The sequence below is a fragment of the Pseudomyrmex gracilis genome, unplaced genomic scaffold (genome assembly GCF_002006095.1).
Source record: "Pseudomyrmex gracilis isolate BER0280 unplaced genomic scaffold, ASM200609v1 scaffold_17, whole genome shotgun sequence".
Classification (NCBI taxonomy): Eukaryota; Metazoa; Arthropoda; class Insecta; order Hymenoptera; family Formicidae; genus Pseudomyrmex; species Pseudomyrmex gracilis.
In genome coordinates, this window is record NW_018020601.1 from 959,728 (window position 1) to 979,294 (window position 19,567).

Genomic DNA, 19,567 nt, shown 5'->3' on the forward strand with positions numbered 1-19,567 from the left:
GAAGAACAAGTTCTTAAGAGATACGAAAAAAAAACTGAAGATACGAAACTATTTATATGCAATTTGCAAAAAATACAAAAATATGCTAGTAAAAAACCTGAAGCAAAGCGTATTGAAGCGCGTTGACTACTTTATCGAATTCGAAAGATATTCGAGCGAGAGATCGCTAGAACGATACATCGATTATCGTTCGATAATCGATGAGATAGAGCTTTAGCGCGCTTCGATGTCGCGAGATTCTTCATTTTTTTTCTACATACAGAAGCACATCTTTTTGTTTTTAGTCTCGTGAATAGTTTTGTTTTTTATCTCCAACTTACTTATCTTGAAAACTCCTGATCTTAAGTGTTGTTTACAGTCGTCATATTGATTGAAGGTGAGAGTTTTTATATCGAATTTTACGATCATCGCGTTATCTAAGTATTATTACGCGAACGGCGCAATTATTTTCTCCAGTAGTCGCGGCGTAAGTATTCTTATATCACGAAAGCACCGCAATCTATATGTAAAATCAGAATATAATCGATTATTCGTGTTAATGCTAAATCCTCTCAGCATATATGCACTGCCATATCCAGGTGCGTGAAATAGATAATAGATTGTACATAATACAAAAAAAATTTTTGATTATCAAATACAAAATAATGCGTAACAATAATTTTACGCGTGCATATATTATAAATTGTTAGTGTAATATTTGAGTTTATTTTGTTGCATATAATATTCGGGTCAGTGATAGACAGGGAAGCAGGATAACATGTAATTGAATTTACAATACAGAAATAGTTTTGCTTTACACGTATATTTTATTATGTGTGAGAGCGTTTCACAATATAGAGAGACAGAATTAATTACGCTCGTATATCGATTAGTATTTCTTCCCATTCTTACTCCCATGCACAAATACAGATAGTATCCTATAGTGTTCTACATTTTTATTGAATGCATCTCATTTCAGAATCTTGTACGAATGATCCGTAATATATAGATTTGTTCGCTCGAACTCTAGATATTCAAGAGGCCACAATATGTAACTCTGTGTTACACATGCAAGAGTTACATAAGGAATGACTACTTCAATTCGTGTTACATGTCGACATACAGAAATTCATCATAATAATACATTAAGGGTCGACAGGAGTAATGAGCAAACTTCGAGTTGATACACAAAAAAGAAAGATCTCATAATAGTCTTGTTTACTCGCTTACTTTACTCAGTTGTATTTCGTGTGCACACACACACGCACGCACACTCTCTCTCTCACTCACTCACTCACACACATACACGTGTGACGATTATTCGAGTCTTCTAAGACTCGGAGAGACATTATTTCTTTATGAATTTTGCTTTACTTTATTCCTCACATAAAACGTGCAATATAGAGCCAAATTGTAAAGTTGGCTTTTAAGATAGTTATCGCGTTAGAATCGATTTCTTGTCAACTCTTCCAAATTTGAACTACTATTAAGCAAAAGGCTTTTCAAGCGCTCGTGAAATTTCTAAGTATTTGACCGTTCCAAAGTTGAGATAATTACAATTATAAATGACATTTTTTACATGTATTATATGCGTAAAGCCACTCAAAAATGCACATTTAAAACTCTAGCTATTAAACTATATTTGCGACATTGATAAAAAAAAACTAGAATGCGGTAGATTAAAAGAATACTATAAAAAAAGTTTAGAATTATTGACCGTCTAGTTGTCGAAATAAAGCCGCGGAAAGATTATATTTCTTGACAAGGCATAGTTAGACAAGTAACAGCGGCAACAACGTCGCCTTTCGCACAACGTATTTAGATCTTTAGACAGTTTTTTTGCAATTTTCTTGCCTCTGTCATACTTAATATTGTTTTTAAGTGTTTTTTTTTTAGTATCTGTATTGAAATTGAAAAGTTATTTTAATAGTTTTGTTTGACAGCTGAGCAAACTGACAGATTTCGTTAGACGCGCGCGACGTTGTGTCAAATTGCCGTTCGATATGTACAGCGTGGACAGTCGCTACTAAAAGTTTACCGCATTGGCAAAAAATAAAATTATTTAAAGAGATTTTGAGCATAATAAAACTACTTATTTATTTCTACATTAATGACATGTCGATAAAATAGAGTCTGAAATATTCGTACGACATGAATCAAATTTTGAGAATACTTTTGTGTAGCGTAAAATTAAACTTTTGAATAAGAAATACTATCGCGCGATAAGTATCTTAAAAATGATTGATAAATAAAAAATACGAATTGTAATATACGTCAGCAGAAATGTATATAAATTAATGATGTTTTTTACTTCAATCATTTTTCCAAAATAAAATCGCTCTGTACTGCAAAAGAATGGATCTTCCTTGATTATGACTAATGATGTTAACTTTTTTTTTCTTTCACACTTTAGTTTTAAAAAAACTTGAACAAAGTTTCTAAATTCCACTAAACGTTTTTGAACAATTCCTGTGGACCCTTAAAAAAATATTTATCATATAACGTAATTCTGCAAATATGTTTCACAAACATATTTTCATCGGATATCAACTCTAAAAGTAAATCAATATATCGTAAAACTATATATTATAAATATTATTTATATAATTTGTATAAATTTTCACTGATTGTGCTGTAGTATGTGTATAAATGAAGCAAATAATGATTTAAAATCTCAGAAGCATTTAAAGAGAAAATATATAAACAATTCATGATAATATATCTAATTATTGTCTTTGGCAACAATTTTATAATAAAAAAATTAATAAAATCTGGACATAATTTCTATGAACTAGTTTATTTGAATTCAGCTAAATTATAGAAATAAAACTGAATAATAAAAACATTGGCACGAAAGAAGCATGTCTGATACCGATTGTTATAATTGTTCGTCGAACATGTTTTTTCACGTGCAAAAACCCACATCTATTTTCCATTCTGAATATTTTTTCCTATTTAGCATTGCCAATAAAAACAACTAAATTCAAGTTTGTTTTTATTAATACATAGCGTGATGTAAAAACTTTCTTGTGGTTATAAATTTTGTGTCAATGCAGAGATTTCTCTTTAAACGACATGTTCGTAATTTCACTATATGTCGGCTCTGTTCGGTCAGTACTGAAAGTCTATAGGTTCACGTTACGTATTCTATAGATTTTTCAGTACTGCTAGTAATAATCGAACAGGGCTTACGTTACGTGTTGTACTCGAAATTGGTCACCGAACAATTTCAGGTTGTTGCTTCGAATATGCGCTACAATGAAATAATCTCAATAAACATTCAGTGATATTCATAATCATAGTTTCCACTTTGAGATTAAAATTATCTTTACAAGTATCTTTATTTACGCCACGGCGTATTTGCTCGGGCCATTAACATCGCGTTTCGTACAAGCCGCTGCGTCCTATGTAGCGAACCCATTTAATCACATCGTGATCAGAATAATTGAGTTTGGATTCGAATACTTTCAAGTAGCGCACTTTAAAACCGGATGGTGCGAAAGGCACCTCGAAGTTCATCGATATCGGCGGTCTTGTCCATTTCTTTTTTGTGTCCGTCTCAAGTAGATCGATCTCAGCTGACAGCTGTGTTTCCTTCATGCCGGCCATACGCTTTATCTTCCACACGATCGCGTTTTCCGACGCTTTGTATTTTGCCTTACCCTTCAAACAAATCAACTGTACGCCAGCAGTATTCAACGGCGTCGGTACGCGGACTTCTATCTTCTGTCCTAGCAACGTAGATTTAAAATTGGACTTCAGGACCGCTTTGACTTCCATCTTCGTTCGACCTACTTCACGAACTAACGGTATTACACGGAAAGGCAACGATATATCTTTTGTTGTACGATATCTGTAATAAAGTGTAATAAAGAAAACATATAGTGCACAGAATATTTTTATACTTGAATGATATTCACTTGTACAGCAAAGTGCACTATATCGTTCCCAATTAAAGAAAGTAGTTCTCTTCTGATCTTTATCAACGGCCCAAATATACTCACCGGTATATAAATCGGATCTCGGGCCGCTTCAGAAGGAAACCGAACGGCGCGCGATAGTAAGAGGTGGAAGAGAACTACTTCTCTAAGCACGATATAGTGTACTTTACTATATGTCAATTTGTCAGTAAAATAATTCATATATAGAAAAGTACCTCATCAACTCAAATTCACCATCAGGCGGTATAAAACTAATGGAATGTTCGGTCTCGAATTTGCTAAGCTTAACACACTGATGAAATTGGCAATCATCAATAACAACAACTGGCTTGCCGGATCTAGCACCAGTGGGATCGTCACCACCTCCTCCAAGTCCGCCACTTCCTTTCATACCCTTAGCTTCCATTACGATTTTGTCGTTAATTCCGAATTTACATTCGGGCATACCGGACAAATAAGATTTCATCACGACCTAGAAAAAATTTTCAGAATATAAAAGATCATATGTAATTCCATCTTTTTTATAAAATAATTTACCTTTCCAGCAACATGAGCGCTAAGGACTTGGCCTTGAGGACTCATTAAAAGATTCACATATTCCAGTACATCTAAAAAGAGTTCATTGCGTCTATATTTAATACCCTCTCGTCTCCACCCAATCTGACCAGTGACCTGTGATGTTATTTGAGCTTGTTCTTCTTTGCTGGCTGACTTTACACCTTGTTGAGTAATAAATGTTTTCAATACTCCTGTATCACAGTTTTGTGGATATCCAAAGTCAAGAATCTCTGTAATAGAAAAGATAATAGAAAATAAAGTTCTCTAAAACCTAAGCTTGTCTGTGTAGTGATTATGTGATGTTGTATGATTATGTGGTTAATTTGAGTTAGAATTTATACTGACCATCCAGTAGTTCATAGATAAGCACAAAATTATTCTTGATGTTTTCCTCTGAAATTTTGCCAAAGTAAGACTGCATGACATCTATAATCTTTAGTAGTAGTTCAAATACCATAGCCGCATTAACATTTTGCTTTGTGACAGCAGCTAACCAAATATTGGCTCGCTTAATATGAAAAAATGATGTTCTGGCAATATTGGTCACAGGTGAACGTACTTGCTGTCGTGCATGGATGACATTAACACGAAATGCATCCACTGCATTTCGGCCAATATCATCGCGATATACTCGGGAGATGAGTACCTCTCCCTTGTGGTTATACACAAATAAACCCCCTATCATCTTGACAGAGGGTATTTTCTTTTATTATTTCTTTAAGAGAAAATTAATCTGCAAAACAGACACAAAGTATATATGAATACCAAATTGTATAAAAATTTATATCCTTGATAATTTTTAAATTTCATTGTAAAACTAGCAATACAATAAAAATCAATTTTGATTGAAAATTAATTTGATTCAGAAAGAACATGATCTGCTTTTTGTTCAGAAAAGAGATAAAATTGATTGGAACAATATGGAACAAGCACTTTGCGAGAACACACAAGTCCATCAATTGTTGCGCGAATGATATAAATACGTCTGTAAATGACAGAAATAACATTCGTTCTTTAAATGACATTTAGAATCGTCCGTTTGTCCGGCATATCTCGCGAACGGATGGCGTTATCGATCGGACGTGGCCTCTACATGAATGCGTTAAAGTGAACGCGTACGGAAAAAGAAAATCAGTGCGAGACGCCGTTATCAAGAGAAGCAAAGTCGGTTTCACTTACACATGACTTTTAAAAAGAGTTGTAGAAGACACTCTGTGCGCGTACCCACCCACTTCGACGTTGCACGATATCCTTACCTCAACGAGTACAAACGCAAGTTGACGGATAAGTGACGAAAGCAACACCCACTGTTTCCAGTAGTTCCAAAGGTTTGTTCGCGTCACATGCCCCAACATGCTCCTTCTCGCCCCAACGCGCTCTAACAGCGAATTCGGTAGCCTGCACTAGTGCGCACTGAGTGCGACTTTTTTTTATTGAAAAAGTTTATTAAAAACATTTTGAAGTTTCATTAAAGTTTCATTGAAAAAAAGCGCGTTAGAACGAATAAGAGCGTGTTGGGGCATGCAACGCGAACAAACCTCCCAGACTTCCCAGATGTGTTCCTGCTTGCGCGGCAATGTGTGGTCCAATTGTAGACGCGGTCAAAGGATGCGTTCCGTTTCTTGCACATGCGCGCATTTATCTATAGTTTATGTTACATATACTATAAATCATGTGCGCATATGCATGAAACGGAACGTTATGTTCAAAGTCTAACTGCAAATGTTACGAAGCAGGCTTCTCTCTGGCTTTTTGTATGATCGTGTAAACTTTTATATAAGTCAAATATGATTTTATATAAGTTAGATATGATTTTATGTGATTGTGTAAAATCAGATCCGAAATTTGGCGCGATCTGATTTTATATATGATCATATATAAATATAAGAAATCATATACTAATGTACATAATTTTATGTATTTATATATGATTACATAAAATCGGATCGCGCCAAATTTCGGATCTGATTTTACACAATCACATAAAATCATATCCAACTTATATAAAATCAGATTCGGGTTATATAAAAGTTTATATGATCATACAAAATTATATCCGATCTACATATAATCCTTTATGATCACATGATTTTCCATTTTTTCTCGAGCATACATAATATATCTACATATGTATATATATGTATATATATATTATATGCATATATACATATACATATGTACATGTATATGCATATATGTACATATATGTATTCACAGATATATACCCAGATAACCAAGCTGAGTGATCATATTTTGCAAAGTTTGCAATAATACATTATGCCAGTACAATGTAGCCAGCATTCAAACATAATCTGTTATTTCAACTAGTGTCGACAAAAAAACAGAAAAAAAAAGAATATAAATATGTCATGCCGTGATGCAAATAGTATTGCATCAATCAAGCAGAACTTGCTCAAAAAATGTAGCAGATTTGAAGCATAACGTGCTATTGTCATTTCATTCTTCATTTATTTCTATATTTTTGCTGTGTTGTTTTCTTTACATATCGTGCCTACATAATTCACTCACTATGATGACACAGCTGAGTGGAATCTGCTGCAAAGTGCTGATTAAACCTGCGTGCATACTGCTGGCATACTGCTATCATTTGGCTATCGGGGTATATGTTATTTTTGAATCTGAAAGCATTTTTCATCATTTTTCTAGACCAACCAATTAATTTTTGCAAGTTTGTTGTACTTTTCTTCAGTGCGTTAACATTTTTATTCTTAAGTCTCTGAAATTTTGCTCTATTTTCACTGCAATTTTAAATAATTGACTAAGTTTTATTATACTTTCACTGTTTTTAACATAAAATCACGTTAATATTTACTAAACATTTTTTTATGTTAAACTTACATTAATAATTTGGTTTTATTATTACGACTAGACTATAGCACAGAGCACTTTAGGATTATCTCAAGACGTGCACTTTATTTTGGCATTAGTTTGTTGTTTTAGCTAATATGAATTTCTATTATATGGTAAATGATATTAGTGAAGACAACGGATAAAATAACTAGTTTATTAATTTTTATATATATAACTCTCTTTTCATGATCACTACTGGATATTTTGCTTTATATTTCTACGATAATAATACATGAGATGTGTAGTACATCTAAATAAATGATATTTTGCTTTACATTTCTACGATAATAGTACATGATATGTGTAGTACATCTACATAAACAATACTAATAAAATTTTATATATTCGAATGCATTGGTATATATAAAGCTAAATGATGTTTTACTTTACTGTGTAGTTACTTTTTATACTTGCCGGTCTAGACACATTGTTTGAGCCATTTTATTACAAATAGTACGAACAAAAAATTACAGATCCTGCGAGTAGAACCATATTTATAAAACATATATTATTTCTCGTGAACATTCTACTATTAGATACAATAACTAAATCATGATCAATGAAAATAAAAATGAATTGTGTGCCGATATCAATCCTGAAGAAATTGTTATTTCTGGCATTTCTGGTATCTTCCCAGGTGCGAACAATATGAAACAGTTACAAGAATATCTGTTTAACAAAGTTGATCTTGTTACAGACAAACATAACCGATGGAAATTAGGTAAGTAAATTGATAACTAGATGATTACATTTATTCTTTAATAATCCATTAAGCACAGAACGATTGCAGACATAATGCAGATTAATTACGCTGAAACATTATAATATTGGAAATCAGTTGCAAACCTTTGTTGCAACATTGCTGTAGGATTGCGGCAATGTTAAAATGTCATTATAAATGTAGGACAAACTTATATTATTATATTTTTATAGTATACACATATAACTTTATGAAATATATGTATAATTTATTACGCATATATGTATATAATCGGTCTCTCGGCTGTTTCTATTTTCATCTAACAGAATGTATATCACTCGGCTGATCAATTGCGAGGTGATGTTAATTTCCGAATATCATCGATATGCCTTTATATTAGCAAATCACGAGAACGTCATTAAATAAAACAACTACAATATATTTAAAACCAAAAAACTAAATACCAACACTAAACTTTTTGTCATAGTTGAGTAAAAGAATCTTAATTTTTTTTCTGTTTTCACAAAATCCGCGCCGTAGTGTTCGACTTGTATGAAAACACGTATGTAATATCAAATTCGAAATGACCGAGAGTAAATTATACATATATTTCATAAAGTTATACATATATTATATATTATCATATTGTTATATTATTTTAATTACGTATTATACAATATTATCATTATTATATAGCGTAGTAAAAATAATAAAAAATTATAGAGTTATAGAAGTATATTTTGTAATGTTTCTGAAATAATTAATGTCATATTATTAATATCTTTCAGATATTTTGTTAAGTTATATTTCTTCTAATGTTTCATTACACCTAATGTTAGGTGTAATGTTACATTACATTTTAATATTGCAACATTGCCGTAATGATTGTAATATGTTTTGTGCTGTATTAGAATATGTATAAATTATTGCTACGATATTGTCATCATTTGTTTTAGAACATTCGGATTTACCAAAACGTATGGGAATAATCAATAATTTAAATAAATTCGATGCGGACTATTTCAATATGTGTGATATTCAAGCCAATACACTTGATCCAGTATTGAGAAGATTATTGGAGCATACTTACGAAGCAATTGTCGACGCGGGGATCAATCCAATGCAATTACGAGGAAGAAATATTGCTACGATCGTGGGACAATCTTTCTTTGATACGCAAGAGATACTTATGTATCGAGACTTGCAGGTAGAAAATATTTACAATGATTGATTAATAGTTAATTTATTATATTAACAAATATTAATAAATGTGTATTAACAGTTAACACACATTTATTATTAATTTAGACTCTATCTTACAGCTATACTGTGAACTATCTTACAATAATATATTTTATAATTAGATCAATGGTGTAAATCTTACTGGCTCTTGTAGAGCTTCAATGGCAAATTTAATTTCCTATTGGCTGGATTTGAAAGGACCATCTTATGTAGTCGATTCAGCCTGTAGTTCTACTCTTTATGCTATAGCAATTGCTCGTTACTACATCACATCTGGTAAATGCGAAGATGCTATTGTTGCCTCTGGAAATTTGTGTCTTCATCCGAAACTGACTATGCAATTTTTTTGTCTCGGTAGTGAAATTATTTATTTTTAAAATATGTAAACAAAAAAGGAACACAGATATAATTCCAAATATGCATTTTCTCATATGTAATATGTTTGATTTTAGGTGCTTTGTCACCAACAGGCTATTGCAAGCCGTTTGATGTAAACGCAAATGGTTATACCCGTAGTGATACTATATCGGTAATATATCTTCAAAAGGCAAAAAACGCGAAAAGAATTTACGCTTTATGCAAACACATTAAACTGAACAGCGATGGATTCAAAGAGGAAGGAATAACATTTCCATCGAAACATATGCAAACACATTTGTTAACCGAGTTTTATCAAGAGTGTGGAATATCGCCAACTAATGTGGAATACGTCGAAGCGCACGGTACTGGCACAAAAGTTGGTGATCCATCGGAAGTCAATGCTATCTGCAATGTTTTCTGCAAGGACAGAAAAACTCCGTTGTTAATTGGATCTGTAAAATCTAATCTTGGTCACGCTGAATCAGCGAGCGGTATAAATCAGATTGCTAAGGTAAAGTAACACAAATTTTTACATCTATAACATAATATAAGAAAAGACTTTGTAATAAAAGTAGAAAAAAACAAAATAAGAAATTAATTTAAATCACATTAATAAACAAATTAATTTTCGAAAGTTTGAGACTTATATCGTACACTTTTGAAGGCTATAATCGCAATGGAAACTGGTTTTATTCCGCCGATGATCAACTTTACGTCACCACGAGAAGACATAGAATCTCTCAGAAATGGAACTGTACGTGTTGCCACGGAACCAACGCGTCTGACAAACGGTTACATAGGCATAAACTCGTTCGGATTTGGAGGATCTAACGGACACTTATTATTGAAGTGGAACCCTAAAAAAAAGATCAATAACGGTGCGCCAAATGATGACTTGCCAAGACTTGTTACTGTATCTGGACGCACTGAAGAATCAGTGCAGTCTTTTTTAAAGGATGTAAGTACACGCAAAGAATTAACATGTGTGTTTAATCAAGCAGAAATTATGCGTACATATTTTACTTTTGTATTAAAATCTGCGAAATATTTGTTTAAATAATTATTTGTAGGTCGCAAATCATCCATTAGATGTGGAATATATTCGTTTACTGCATGACATTCATGCTTGTAATATAGAGGGTCATTCATGGAGAGGATATATTATACTGGAAAAGACGCAACAGCGTTTGATAAAAGAAATTCAGGTTTATAAAAACAACAAAACACCTGTTTGGTTTATATTTTCTGGAGTGGGCTCACAATGGTTTGGAATAGGTACTTATATACAATAATTTTACTTAATTGTTATAATTAAAAATTTTGATGTTTTAAACTGTAATATGCAGGTCAACATTTACTCAAATTTCCTGTTTTCGCACGTAGTATAAAAATGTGCGATAATGTTTTAAAACAATATAACGTAAACGTAACTGCTATTATAACGATGATAGACGAAAGAATGAACAAAAGTCCTGTCAATACATTGCTTTGTATCGTTGCAATTCAGGTAAATTACGATATTGATGTATAAACTGTACATGTTTAACGTAACTTTTTTATATTTTACAAGATATAAAATATAGTATAAATATATAATATATATATACATACACACACACACACACACACACACAAGATATAAATAATATAAAAATATACTAATATACAACATGTTAATATAATATAAATATAAAAAATGTACATTATAAATATAAAAAATTATGCAGATTGGATTAGTAGATCTTTTAACGTCTTTGGGAATTATTCCGGATAACATGATCGGATATTCTGTTGGAGAACTTGGATGTGCATATGCAGATAAGTGTCTCACTATTGAACAAACTATTTTATCAGCGTACTTGATTGCTTTGGCGTGTGTCGAAAGCACAGTGCCTTGTGGATCTATGGCCACTGTCAATCTTGATTACGAAACTCTCAAAACTATATGTCCAGCAGATATTAAAATTGCATGCCGCAATAGTCCGAAAAGCAATGTTATAAGTGGACCCGCGGAATGTGTGCGTGTGTTTATGAAAACGTTACAGGTAAGTAATTGAGTAATTCAGTAATTATAGCGATTGTTAAAATGAGATTTACTGAAATTTTAGTATTGTTTAGTTTATATCGTTAATCGTTATTTAATTTCGTCTATGTTTTAGGCTCGTGGCACAAATGTGCAAAAAATTTCCTGCAACAATATACCTTACCATAGTCATTATCTTGCGTCTATTAAAGATGAACTTTTAAGAAGCTTAAGTCTACTAATATCACAACCTAAGAAAAGAAGCTCAAGATGGATCAGCACATCTGTATCTTCTACTGAGTGGTCTATTTCACAAATGTGTTCCGCTGACTATCTCACAAATAGTATACTGACTACTGTTCTTTTTGAACAAACAATACGTATGATCCCAAATAATGCTGTCACTATAGAAATTGCACCAACTAGTGTTTTGCAGCATATCCTGAAAGAATCTTTGCATCCACAAGTAACTAACATCATGCTTACTCAGTGCACGAACGAAAATCCAGTCGCTTTAATGTTTCAAGGAATTGGAAAACTTTATAACTGCGGCTTGCAACCACAAATTGCCGCTTTATATCCGCCCGTAGAATTTCCAGTTAGCCGTGGAACTCCCATGATTTCTCCATCTATTAAGTATGAACATCCATTTAAAAATTTTTAAAGTCTCTGATAAAAATTATCTGATTGAAATTTTACTGAAATGATAGAAGATAAAAATAGATCACAATTGATAAAGATTTTAATATGTAATTCAGTAATATTTTACTACTTTTCAAAATACAATTCTTTATATGGATAAATTTGATATATTTAATTATGTATAACAATATGTGATTACATATATATTACTTACATATATTTAAATATAGACTGCGGTTCCGATATTCACTGCTAGTTTATTAAAAATCTGTATTTTACATCAAATGTGTTATAGATTTCCAGTACTGGGAGTGAATATTAGAACGCAGCCGGATGATGAATTTATTCATATATGAAGAATTTTTTTTATATTTCTATTAAAGATTTTAATTTTCTGTTATTTACAAAAGAAATTTGTTTATTATAAAAAGAGTATATTCATGTAAACACACAAGGGTGTTATTCTAGATGGGATCACTCGAAAAACTGGATTGTAGCGCATGAGATACCAAAATATGATAACATCAGAGAGAGACTCGTCAAAGTACAGCTTAGCGATGAAGACTACGAATACATGACAGGTCACGTAATAGATGGGAGAACCTTGTTGCCAGCGATGGGTTATGTTGTGCTTGTTTGGGAAACTATCGGAAAAATCAAAGGAGAATTATATTTATCACTACCAATAATATTTCGAGACTTAAGATTCGTTCGCGCTACTCATTTATCGAAAAATGATAGTGTGGAATTGACAATCAGGATACACGAAGGTATTCTCTCACTTTTTTTCATAAAAAATTTCTTGAAATGAGATAAGTGTAACAAAAGATTAAATAACAAAAAAAAATTGATTTAAACAATAATATTTTAATATTAAAAAAATAATTACATAATTGAGATGTTTAAAACCTATTATAGGAAGCGGTAAGTTCGAAGTATGTGAAGAAGACACTGTCGTTGTGACGGGTGAGGTGTCCACTGAGATAGATCCTAAACAGAAAATCGCATCGTTTGATTTATCACCGGATAAGGAGGAAGAACACATGAACACTCTGGATATTTACAAAGAACTGAAATTACGCGGATATCAATACAGTGGTGTTTTTCGTGGATTAATTAGCGCATCAATAACAGGTGACAAAGGACACGTCGTTTGGACGAGTAATTGGGTCACATTTATGGACACGTTGCTGCAGTTGAATATATTTGGAAAAAATAGCAAAGGTTTATACGTTCCTACAAACATTCAAAAACTAGTAATTAATCCGATCCTTCATAACGTAACGTTACAAAACTACGCAAAAATAAACACGACGCAAAATAGTAAACGTAAGTCTTTCTTTCTTTCTTTTTCTCTTTTTTATTGAACAAAAGGAGAGGAATAGTTTATTTTGTGCGCTATTATTATTAGAAAAGAAATTCGAAGATACAAATTTTATATCAGTTGTGAAAATCGTGTAAGAAACATTTTTATTCAAAATACAATTTCTCTTTTAAGAATTGCCAGTACGAGTATACAAAAACATGGATCTCATAATATCCGGTGGCGTAGAAATTTGGGGAGTGAAAACTACGTTGATCGCTCGCCGGAAAATAAACGCGGATCCCGTTATTGAGGAGTACAGATTTACGGCCCATCAAGATCGCGAAAAAATTTCCTTGCACGACGCAATACGGATATCAACACAAATCGCACTGGAGGATCATCAGATTACAAAAATGAAGATCATCGAAGTGGTGGAAGATACAGATATCGTAAGCACAGAAGATCTAACAACTTTGGCGATACTTGAAGTTTGCAATAATTTGCTGTTGGTACAAGCATCTATTACTCTAATTACATCGCCGTTTCGGTTTAAGTCGTCATACTTGCCATCGAACGTAACATTCGCGGATTTAAGAACACACGTGGACAATAAAGTGTTAATGATTATAGGGTTTAATTTATTGTCAAAACGGAGCTTATTAGAACGAATTTTACTCTTCCTCGAAGAAGGTGGTTTCTTGTTATCGCGTGAGACATACGACGTAACAGAACCAACGGAATCGCATCGCGATTATTCCGCATTAATCGGCAACGATAATTTAGAACAATATGGATTGAATGTTATTCTTGAAAAGCGTACCAAAAAGGAAATGATTGTGCTTCTGAAAAAACAAGTTACGATCAAAGAAACAACTATTGTTCACATTACCAATAATAACTTTGAATGGTTGGAAAAATGGAAGCTACTTGTAGACAAGAAGAAAACATTCGATCGAAACAACAGAATTGTAATTGTTAGCGAAGGCGATTTTGAATGCGGTTTATTGGGCTTTGTTAATTGCTTGAGAAAAGAACCCGGTGGCGAATTTGTTAGAAGTGTGTTTGTTCAAGACGAGACTGCTCCGAAATTTTCTTTGCAAGATCCTTTCTACGCGCAACAATTGCGGAAAGATATGACGGTCAATGTTTTGGGATCTAAAAAAACTTGGGGTTCGTACCGGCATTTCTGTTTGCCAGCCCCGGAACCTGCACTTGTTCCCGCTGCTTACGTGTGTCAAACGGTATGCAAAACATTCGCAAATCTTTCATTTAATTATAATTTCGCGACACTTTTACGTACATTTGTTGTTTAAATTTCTTTTTTCTTTGTACATATCTTTCGATATATATATATGTACTACTTTTAATGATTTAATATTTCTTTGTATAGGTTCTTGGTGACCTAAGTTCATTTTGTTGGATGGAGAATGATATATTCATTAATTCTCATTGTGAGGACTTGATACGTGTGACTTACTCATCCCTAAATTTTAAAGATGTAATGCTAGCTACAGGAAAATTAACTTCTGAAAGCAGTGAAGAGCGATTTGAGAGCGTGAATCTTGGATTGGAGTATGTAGGATTCGATGCCGAAGGACGACGAGTAATGGGAATGAGAGACAATAAGTACATATAATTTAAGAGAGACGTTCATCTCTGCTTATGAAAAAAAATATGATCTATGATTATTTTTATAAAGATACACACGTGACGTAAACTTTCTACTTGCAGATGCATCGCAAATATCGTTTTAAAAAGTGATTTCCAATGGATCATACCCGATACTTGGACGTTCGAAGAGGCGGCTACGATTCCTTGCGTATACAGCACATCGTATTACGCTTTATATATCAAAGGGAAAATAAAAAAGGGCGATAAGATACTTATACATTGTGGTTCCGGTGGTGTTGGACAGTCAGCTATTAATCTCGCTTTGCATGAAAAATGCGAAGTGTTTACCACAGTAGGCACCGCCGAAAAGCGACGATTTATCCGAGAAACGTTCCCGACTATTCCTGACGATCACATCGGGAATTCGCACAACATCAGTTTCGAGCAGATGGTTATGCGCCAAACAAACGGCCGCGGTGTTGATATAGTGCTGAATTCATTGGCGGAGGAAAAACTCCTCGCGTCTGTTCGCTGTTTAGCGCAAAACGGTCGTTTCTTGGAAATCGGAAGATACGATCTCGTATCGAACAATCCTTTAGATGTGTCATTATTTAGAAAAGGAATCTCTTTTTACGGTATTTTTCTGGATTCAATGTTTGGAAAAGAACACAAGCACAAGGCCCAATTAGTGAAATTAATGAATGATGGTCTCAAGAATGGTGTTATCAAACCCATAGAAGCTAAGGTTTTTCAACGAACAGAAATCGAACAGGCTTTTAGGTACATGGCGAGTGGAAAGCACAAAGGAAAGGTATGCAAATGCAACGACAAATTGTAAATTATATTGAATATTTATTCTTTAATATACGAATATTTGTAGATAATTTTGAATATTCAAGAGGCAGACAAATGTCGTATAAACGCGCCGATCGTCGCGCATCGTCGTTACTACTGTTATAGCGATAGAATTTACATCATACTTGGTGGTCTAGGTGGTTTTGGATTGGAATTGACCGAGTGGCTAATATCTCGAGGCGCAAGAAATTTTGTGTTGACTTCGAGAAGCGGAATCAAACATAGCTATCAACGCATGAAAGTGTCGTTATGGAGATCATATGGAGTTAACGTGACAATCATTAAAGATAATATTACCACCAATCCTATAGATTGCGAACATTTTCTGCGATGTACGGAAAAAAAAACACCTGTTGATGCTATATTTAATCTCGCTGCTATTTTAAAAGATAATATTCTGGAGAATCAAACTACGGAAAGTTTTGTGGAATCTTTTAAAGCTAAAGTCTGGCCGACACAAACGTTGGATAAACTGTCCAGAAAGATCTGTTCCAAACTCCGGCATTTCGTTGTGTTCTCCTCGGTTTCCTGTGGTAGAGGAATCAGCGGCCAAACTAATTACGGTATGGCCAATTCTGTGATGGAAAGGATATGCGAAAGAAGGGTAAAAGATGGATTTCCTGGTTTAGCGATACAGTGGGGATCTATTGCTGACGTGGGTCTCATCGCTAACATGCAGAATAACAGCGACAAAGAACTCGTTATTAGTGGCATGCTGCAACAAAAAATATCTTCTTGCCTCAATGAACTCGACAAATTTTTACTTCAGAATCGACCGATCGTAGGCAGCGTGGTGATAGCTGAAAAGAAACAAGAAGTACCCGAATTCTTTAATGTATTTCGAGCCGTCGCTGCTATTATGAGTAAGAATTCACATATACTTTTTTATTGTGCTAATATGTATAAACATATTCTCTACAATTTTTGAACATTTTTTCATTTTGTGTGATAAGATATAGAAAACATAAACAAAATAAGACCGACTACATCTCTGGCCGAGCTTGGGATGGACTCTATATTGGCGGTAGAGATCAGACAAACTCTGGAACGTCACTTCGATGTGTACCTTTCTTTACAAGAAATACGAAATCTCACTTTTGCAAAACTCTTGGAGATGTCTGACACACGGACCGTCGCTGATGGAACCTCCCGGTAAAAAATTTTTCATGTATACTTATACACAAATTAAAATTATTATATCTAATTATGCAAATTTATATGTGCCGAATATGTCCATACAATTTTATACATGGAAAATTTTTTACCGGGCTGATGCCACCAAAAATGCACTCAATAAGAACCAGCAATAAAACAGCTGACTCATGTTTGGTATTGTGCAAAACAAAGATTTTATATTTGAAATCTTCTCGACTAAAAACTAAAAAAATGCTACTCAAGTCCGTCATTGAGTTAGAATTTAGAAACATTTCGTATATAGATATACTCCCGAGAAAAAATAGAAACATATAATCATATAAGATTATACATAAGTGATCAGATCGCGCAAAATTTTGGATCTAATTTTATATGATCATATACAATTTTCTATATTTATATATGATCATATAAAATCAGATTGCGACAAATTTCGAATTTGATTTTACACAATCACATGAAATCACATCCGACGTATATAAAATCTTATGTGATTATATAAAATTATAACCGACCCGTATAGTCTTAAAGATGCAGAGTAAACAAAGCGCTCTCAAAATCATTTGTTACAAATATAGTTTGTGAATTGCACGAAAGAACAGCATTTTAAGACAAAGAACTATGTTCAACTGAAAATCGTTGCCAATCGGTTGTTAATGTTCATGATAATGTGAATCGACGTGCATACAGTTCTCCTTTTATTCTGTCATAACATATTATTGTAATTCAATTATGTATTCTAACATCAAATCAATAAATTGCTTATTGCAGCGCTGCAGATCGACCGTCAAATAAAGCTATAAATTGCCTAAAATAATTTATCAAATAAAAACGATATCAGTTTTACTTTTCGTCAAAAGACTAGATAATAAATATATAAATTTATACAACTCGTTTTTCGTGATAAAGAATCGAAAAAATATAAAGATTTACTTACGCTATAATGTCATTGTTCTCAGATTATTATAAAAACTTTTTTGTAAAAAATGTAAATACAAGTTTTTTTCACTGCAGCATTTTTGTTTTATTTTTAAAATAAATTTTCAAGATAAATCTTTTTTCAAGATAATCTCTCTTGAAATATACTGGTTGATTTTACAGTACGCCAAAATAAAGAGTCTGTGTTTTGTCTCGAATATATTTTATTATACATACATTAATGAAAATATATACATGGTAGACTGCAGCTTCTCGAAGCAGCGAAGTGACAATATAATTAGCTACAGTATTCGTACGCGAATCTGTTCCTTTTTTTTTTTTTTTCGACGACGTCCTCTCGATAGCCGAGGTTGTCGAGGTTGTCGGGAGGCACGTGTAGGCCGACACGTGTAGACCATAAAATGTCAAGATGTACGTGACATGTTTTTTTTTTTTTGGAGTTTCCGTTATTTCTCTTAAAACGGCTGATTGTGTATGTGTATGTATTATGTGATAACGGTCGATCCGCCCGATCTGATCCGTTCCGACTCGGCGAATCGTCCTCGCTTTTATCGCAATTATTACGAGACTGACAACGTCAATTTGTCGACACACGCAGTGGATACCAGAAATACTTTCGCTGACTTCGATTAATTATTTGAAACTTTTATCTTTTTTTTTTTTTGTTTTCTCTTTCACACTCTCATATCCTCACTCTCTGTTTTTCACTCACATTTCTTCTTTCTCTCGCGCTCTCGCTCTCGCTCTCTCTCTCTCTCTCTCTTTCTCTCTCTCGCTTTCTCTCTCTCTCTCTCTCTCTCTCATTCTCTCCCTTTCTCTCTCTCTTTCTCTCTCTTTTCCTATCACAGCCTTCCTATTCAAACCTATATGCAGCCTTCTTCTTGCACAGCCAGACACTTGCTCGATCACTCGGCATCAACGCTTCGATCTCTTATCATTTTTAATTACCGTTACGACACGATTCAACGGTGACAATTGCGGATTATTACGATTGATTAAATTGTAAGTGGCGATCATCGAAAAGTGAGATGATGATACTCTTTATCGCTTCTCTTGTTATATTCAGAGATGTTCTGATGAAATTCTGATAATCGTCAGAGCACACGAATCAAACAGAATTTTCACACAGACTCTTGCGTCGCGCGATTATCAGACTGCGCTTTTCGTTAGACGCCAACGTAAATGTAATAATTACAATAATAAATTCTCTGATTGATGACGATTTTGACGACCAATACGATAGACGTTCTTGCGAATTTCTTCCAGCGAGTATCCATACGGCACACATACGTACTGGGCGCGTTCCGCAAGGCGCGTATTATCCCGCGCGCATGATATTGCATGATGTTATCGCGGCATTGTGCGCGCGCGTACCGGAAACTATT

At 33.5% G+C, this 19,567-nt stretch overlaps 2 protein-coding genes across 3 annotated transcripts; one reads left to right on the plus strand and one right to left on the minus strand.

Annotated features, from left to right (window-relative positions):
• Positions 1 to 783: 783 nt before the first annotated feature.
• On the minus strand, positions 784 to 5,996 carry LOC109864154 (AP-2 complex subunit mu). 2 transcript variants are annotated; one of them, XM_020445103.1, is made up of 5 exons: positions 5,735 to 5,996; positions 4,824 to 5,211; positions 4,458 to 4,708; positions 4,136 to 4,392; positions 784 to 3,832 (listed from the first exon to the last, which is right to left on the minus strand). In XM_020445103.1, exons 2-5 carry the CDS (start codon positions 5,161 to 5,163, stop codon positions 3,352 to 3,354), a joined length of 1,329 nt encoding a protein of 442 aa, XP_020300692.1. In that variant the 5' UTR covers positions 5,164 to 5,211; positions 5,735 to 5,996; the 3' UTR covers positions 784 to 3,351. The 2 variants fall into 2 exon arrangements, with proteins under 2 accessions (XP_020300692.1, XP_020300691.1); XM_020445102.1 differs by having other exon boundaries at positions 5,658 to 5,995.
• A 1,845-nt stretch (positions 5,997 to 7,841) lies between these two features.
• LOC109864161 (fatty acid synthase-like) lies at positions 7,842 to 18,185 on the plus strand. The gene is made up of 17 exons (XM_020445114.1): positions 7,842 to 8,070; positions 9,006 to 9,256; positions 9,414 to 9,645; positions 9,744 to 10,162; positions 10,316 to 10,609; positions 10,722 to 10,926; positions 10,998 to 11,158; positions 11,379 to 11,696; positions 11,811 to 12,310; positions 12,785 to 13,086; positions 13,235 to 13,645; positions 13,815 to 14,863; positions 15,013 to 15,248; positions 15,354 to 16,044; positions 16,114 to 16,951; positions 17,042 to 17,240; positions 18,015 to 18,185. The coding sequence occupies exons 1-17, from the start codon at positions 7,902 to 7,904 to the stop codon at positions 18,058 to 18,060; spliced, it is 6,321 nt and encodes a 2,106-aa protein (XP_020300703.1). The 5' UTR covers positions 7,842 to 7,901; the 3' UTR covers positions 18,061 to 18,185.
• The last annotated feature ends 1,382 nt before the right edge of the window (positions 18,186 to 19,567 follow it).

Bases quoted from the DNA above. Each gene is read 5' to 3' on its own strand.
- LOC109864161 (XM_020445114.1), top strand. From the start codon at position 7,902: ATGATCAATGAAAATAAAAATGAATTGTGTGCCGATATCAATCCTGAA. The intron at 10,163-10,315 runs GTAAAGTAACAC...ACACTTTTGAAG, and splicing joins GTATAAATCAGATTGCTAAG to GCTATAATCGCAATGGAAAC. The intron at 13,646-13,814 runs GTAAGTCTTTCT...TTCTCTTTTAAG, and splicing joins CACGACGCAAAATAGTAAAC to AATTGCCAGTACGAGTATAC.
- LOC109864154 (XM_020445103.1), bottom strand. From the start codon at position 5,163: ATGATAGGGGGTTTATTTGTGTATAACCACAAGGGAGAGGTACTCATC. The intron at 4,709-4,823 runs GTCAGTATAAAT...TTTCTATTACAG, and splicing joins TATCTATGAACTACTGGATG to AGATTCTTGACTTTGGATAT. The intron at 4,393-4,457 runs GTAAATTATTTT...AATTTTTTCTAG, and splicing joins GCGCTCATGTTGCTGGAAAG to GTCGTGATGAAATCTTATTT.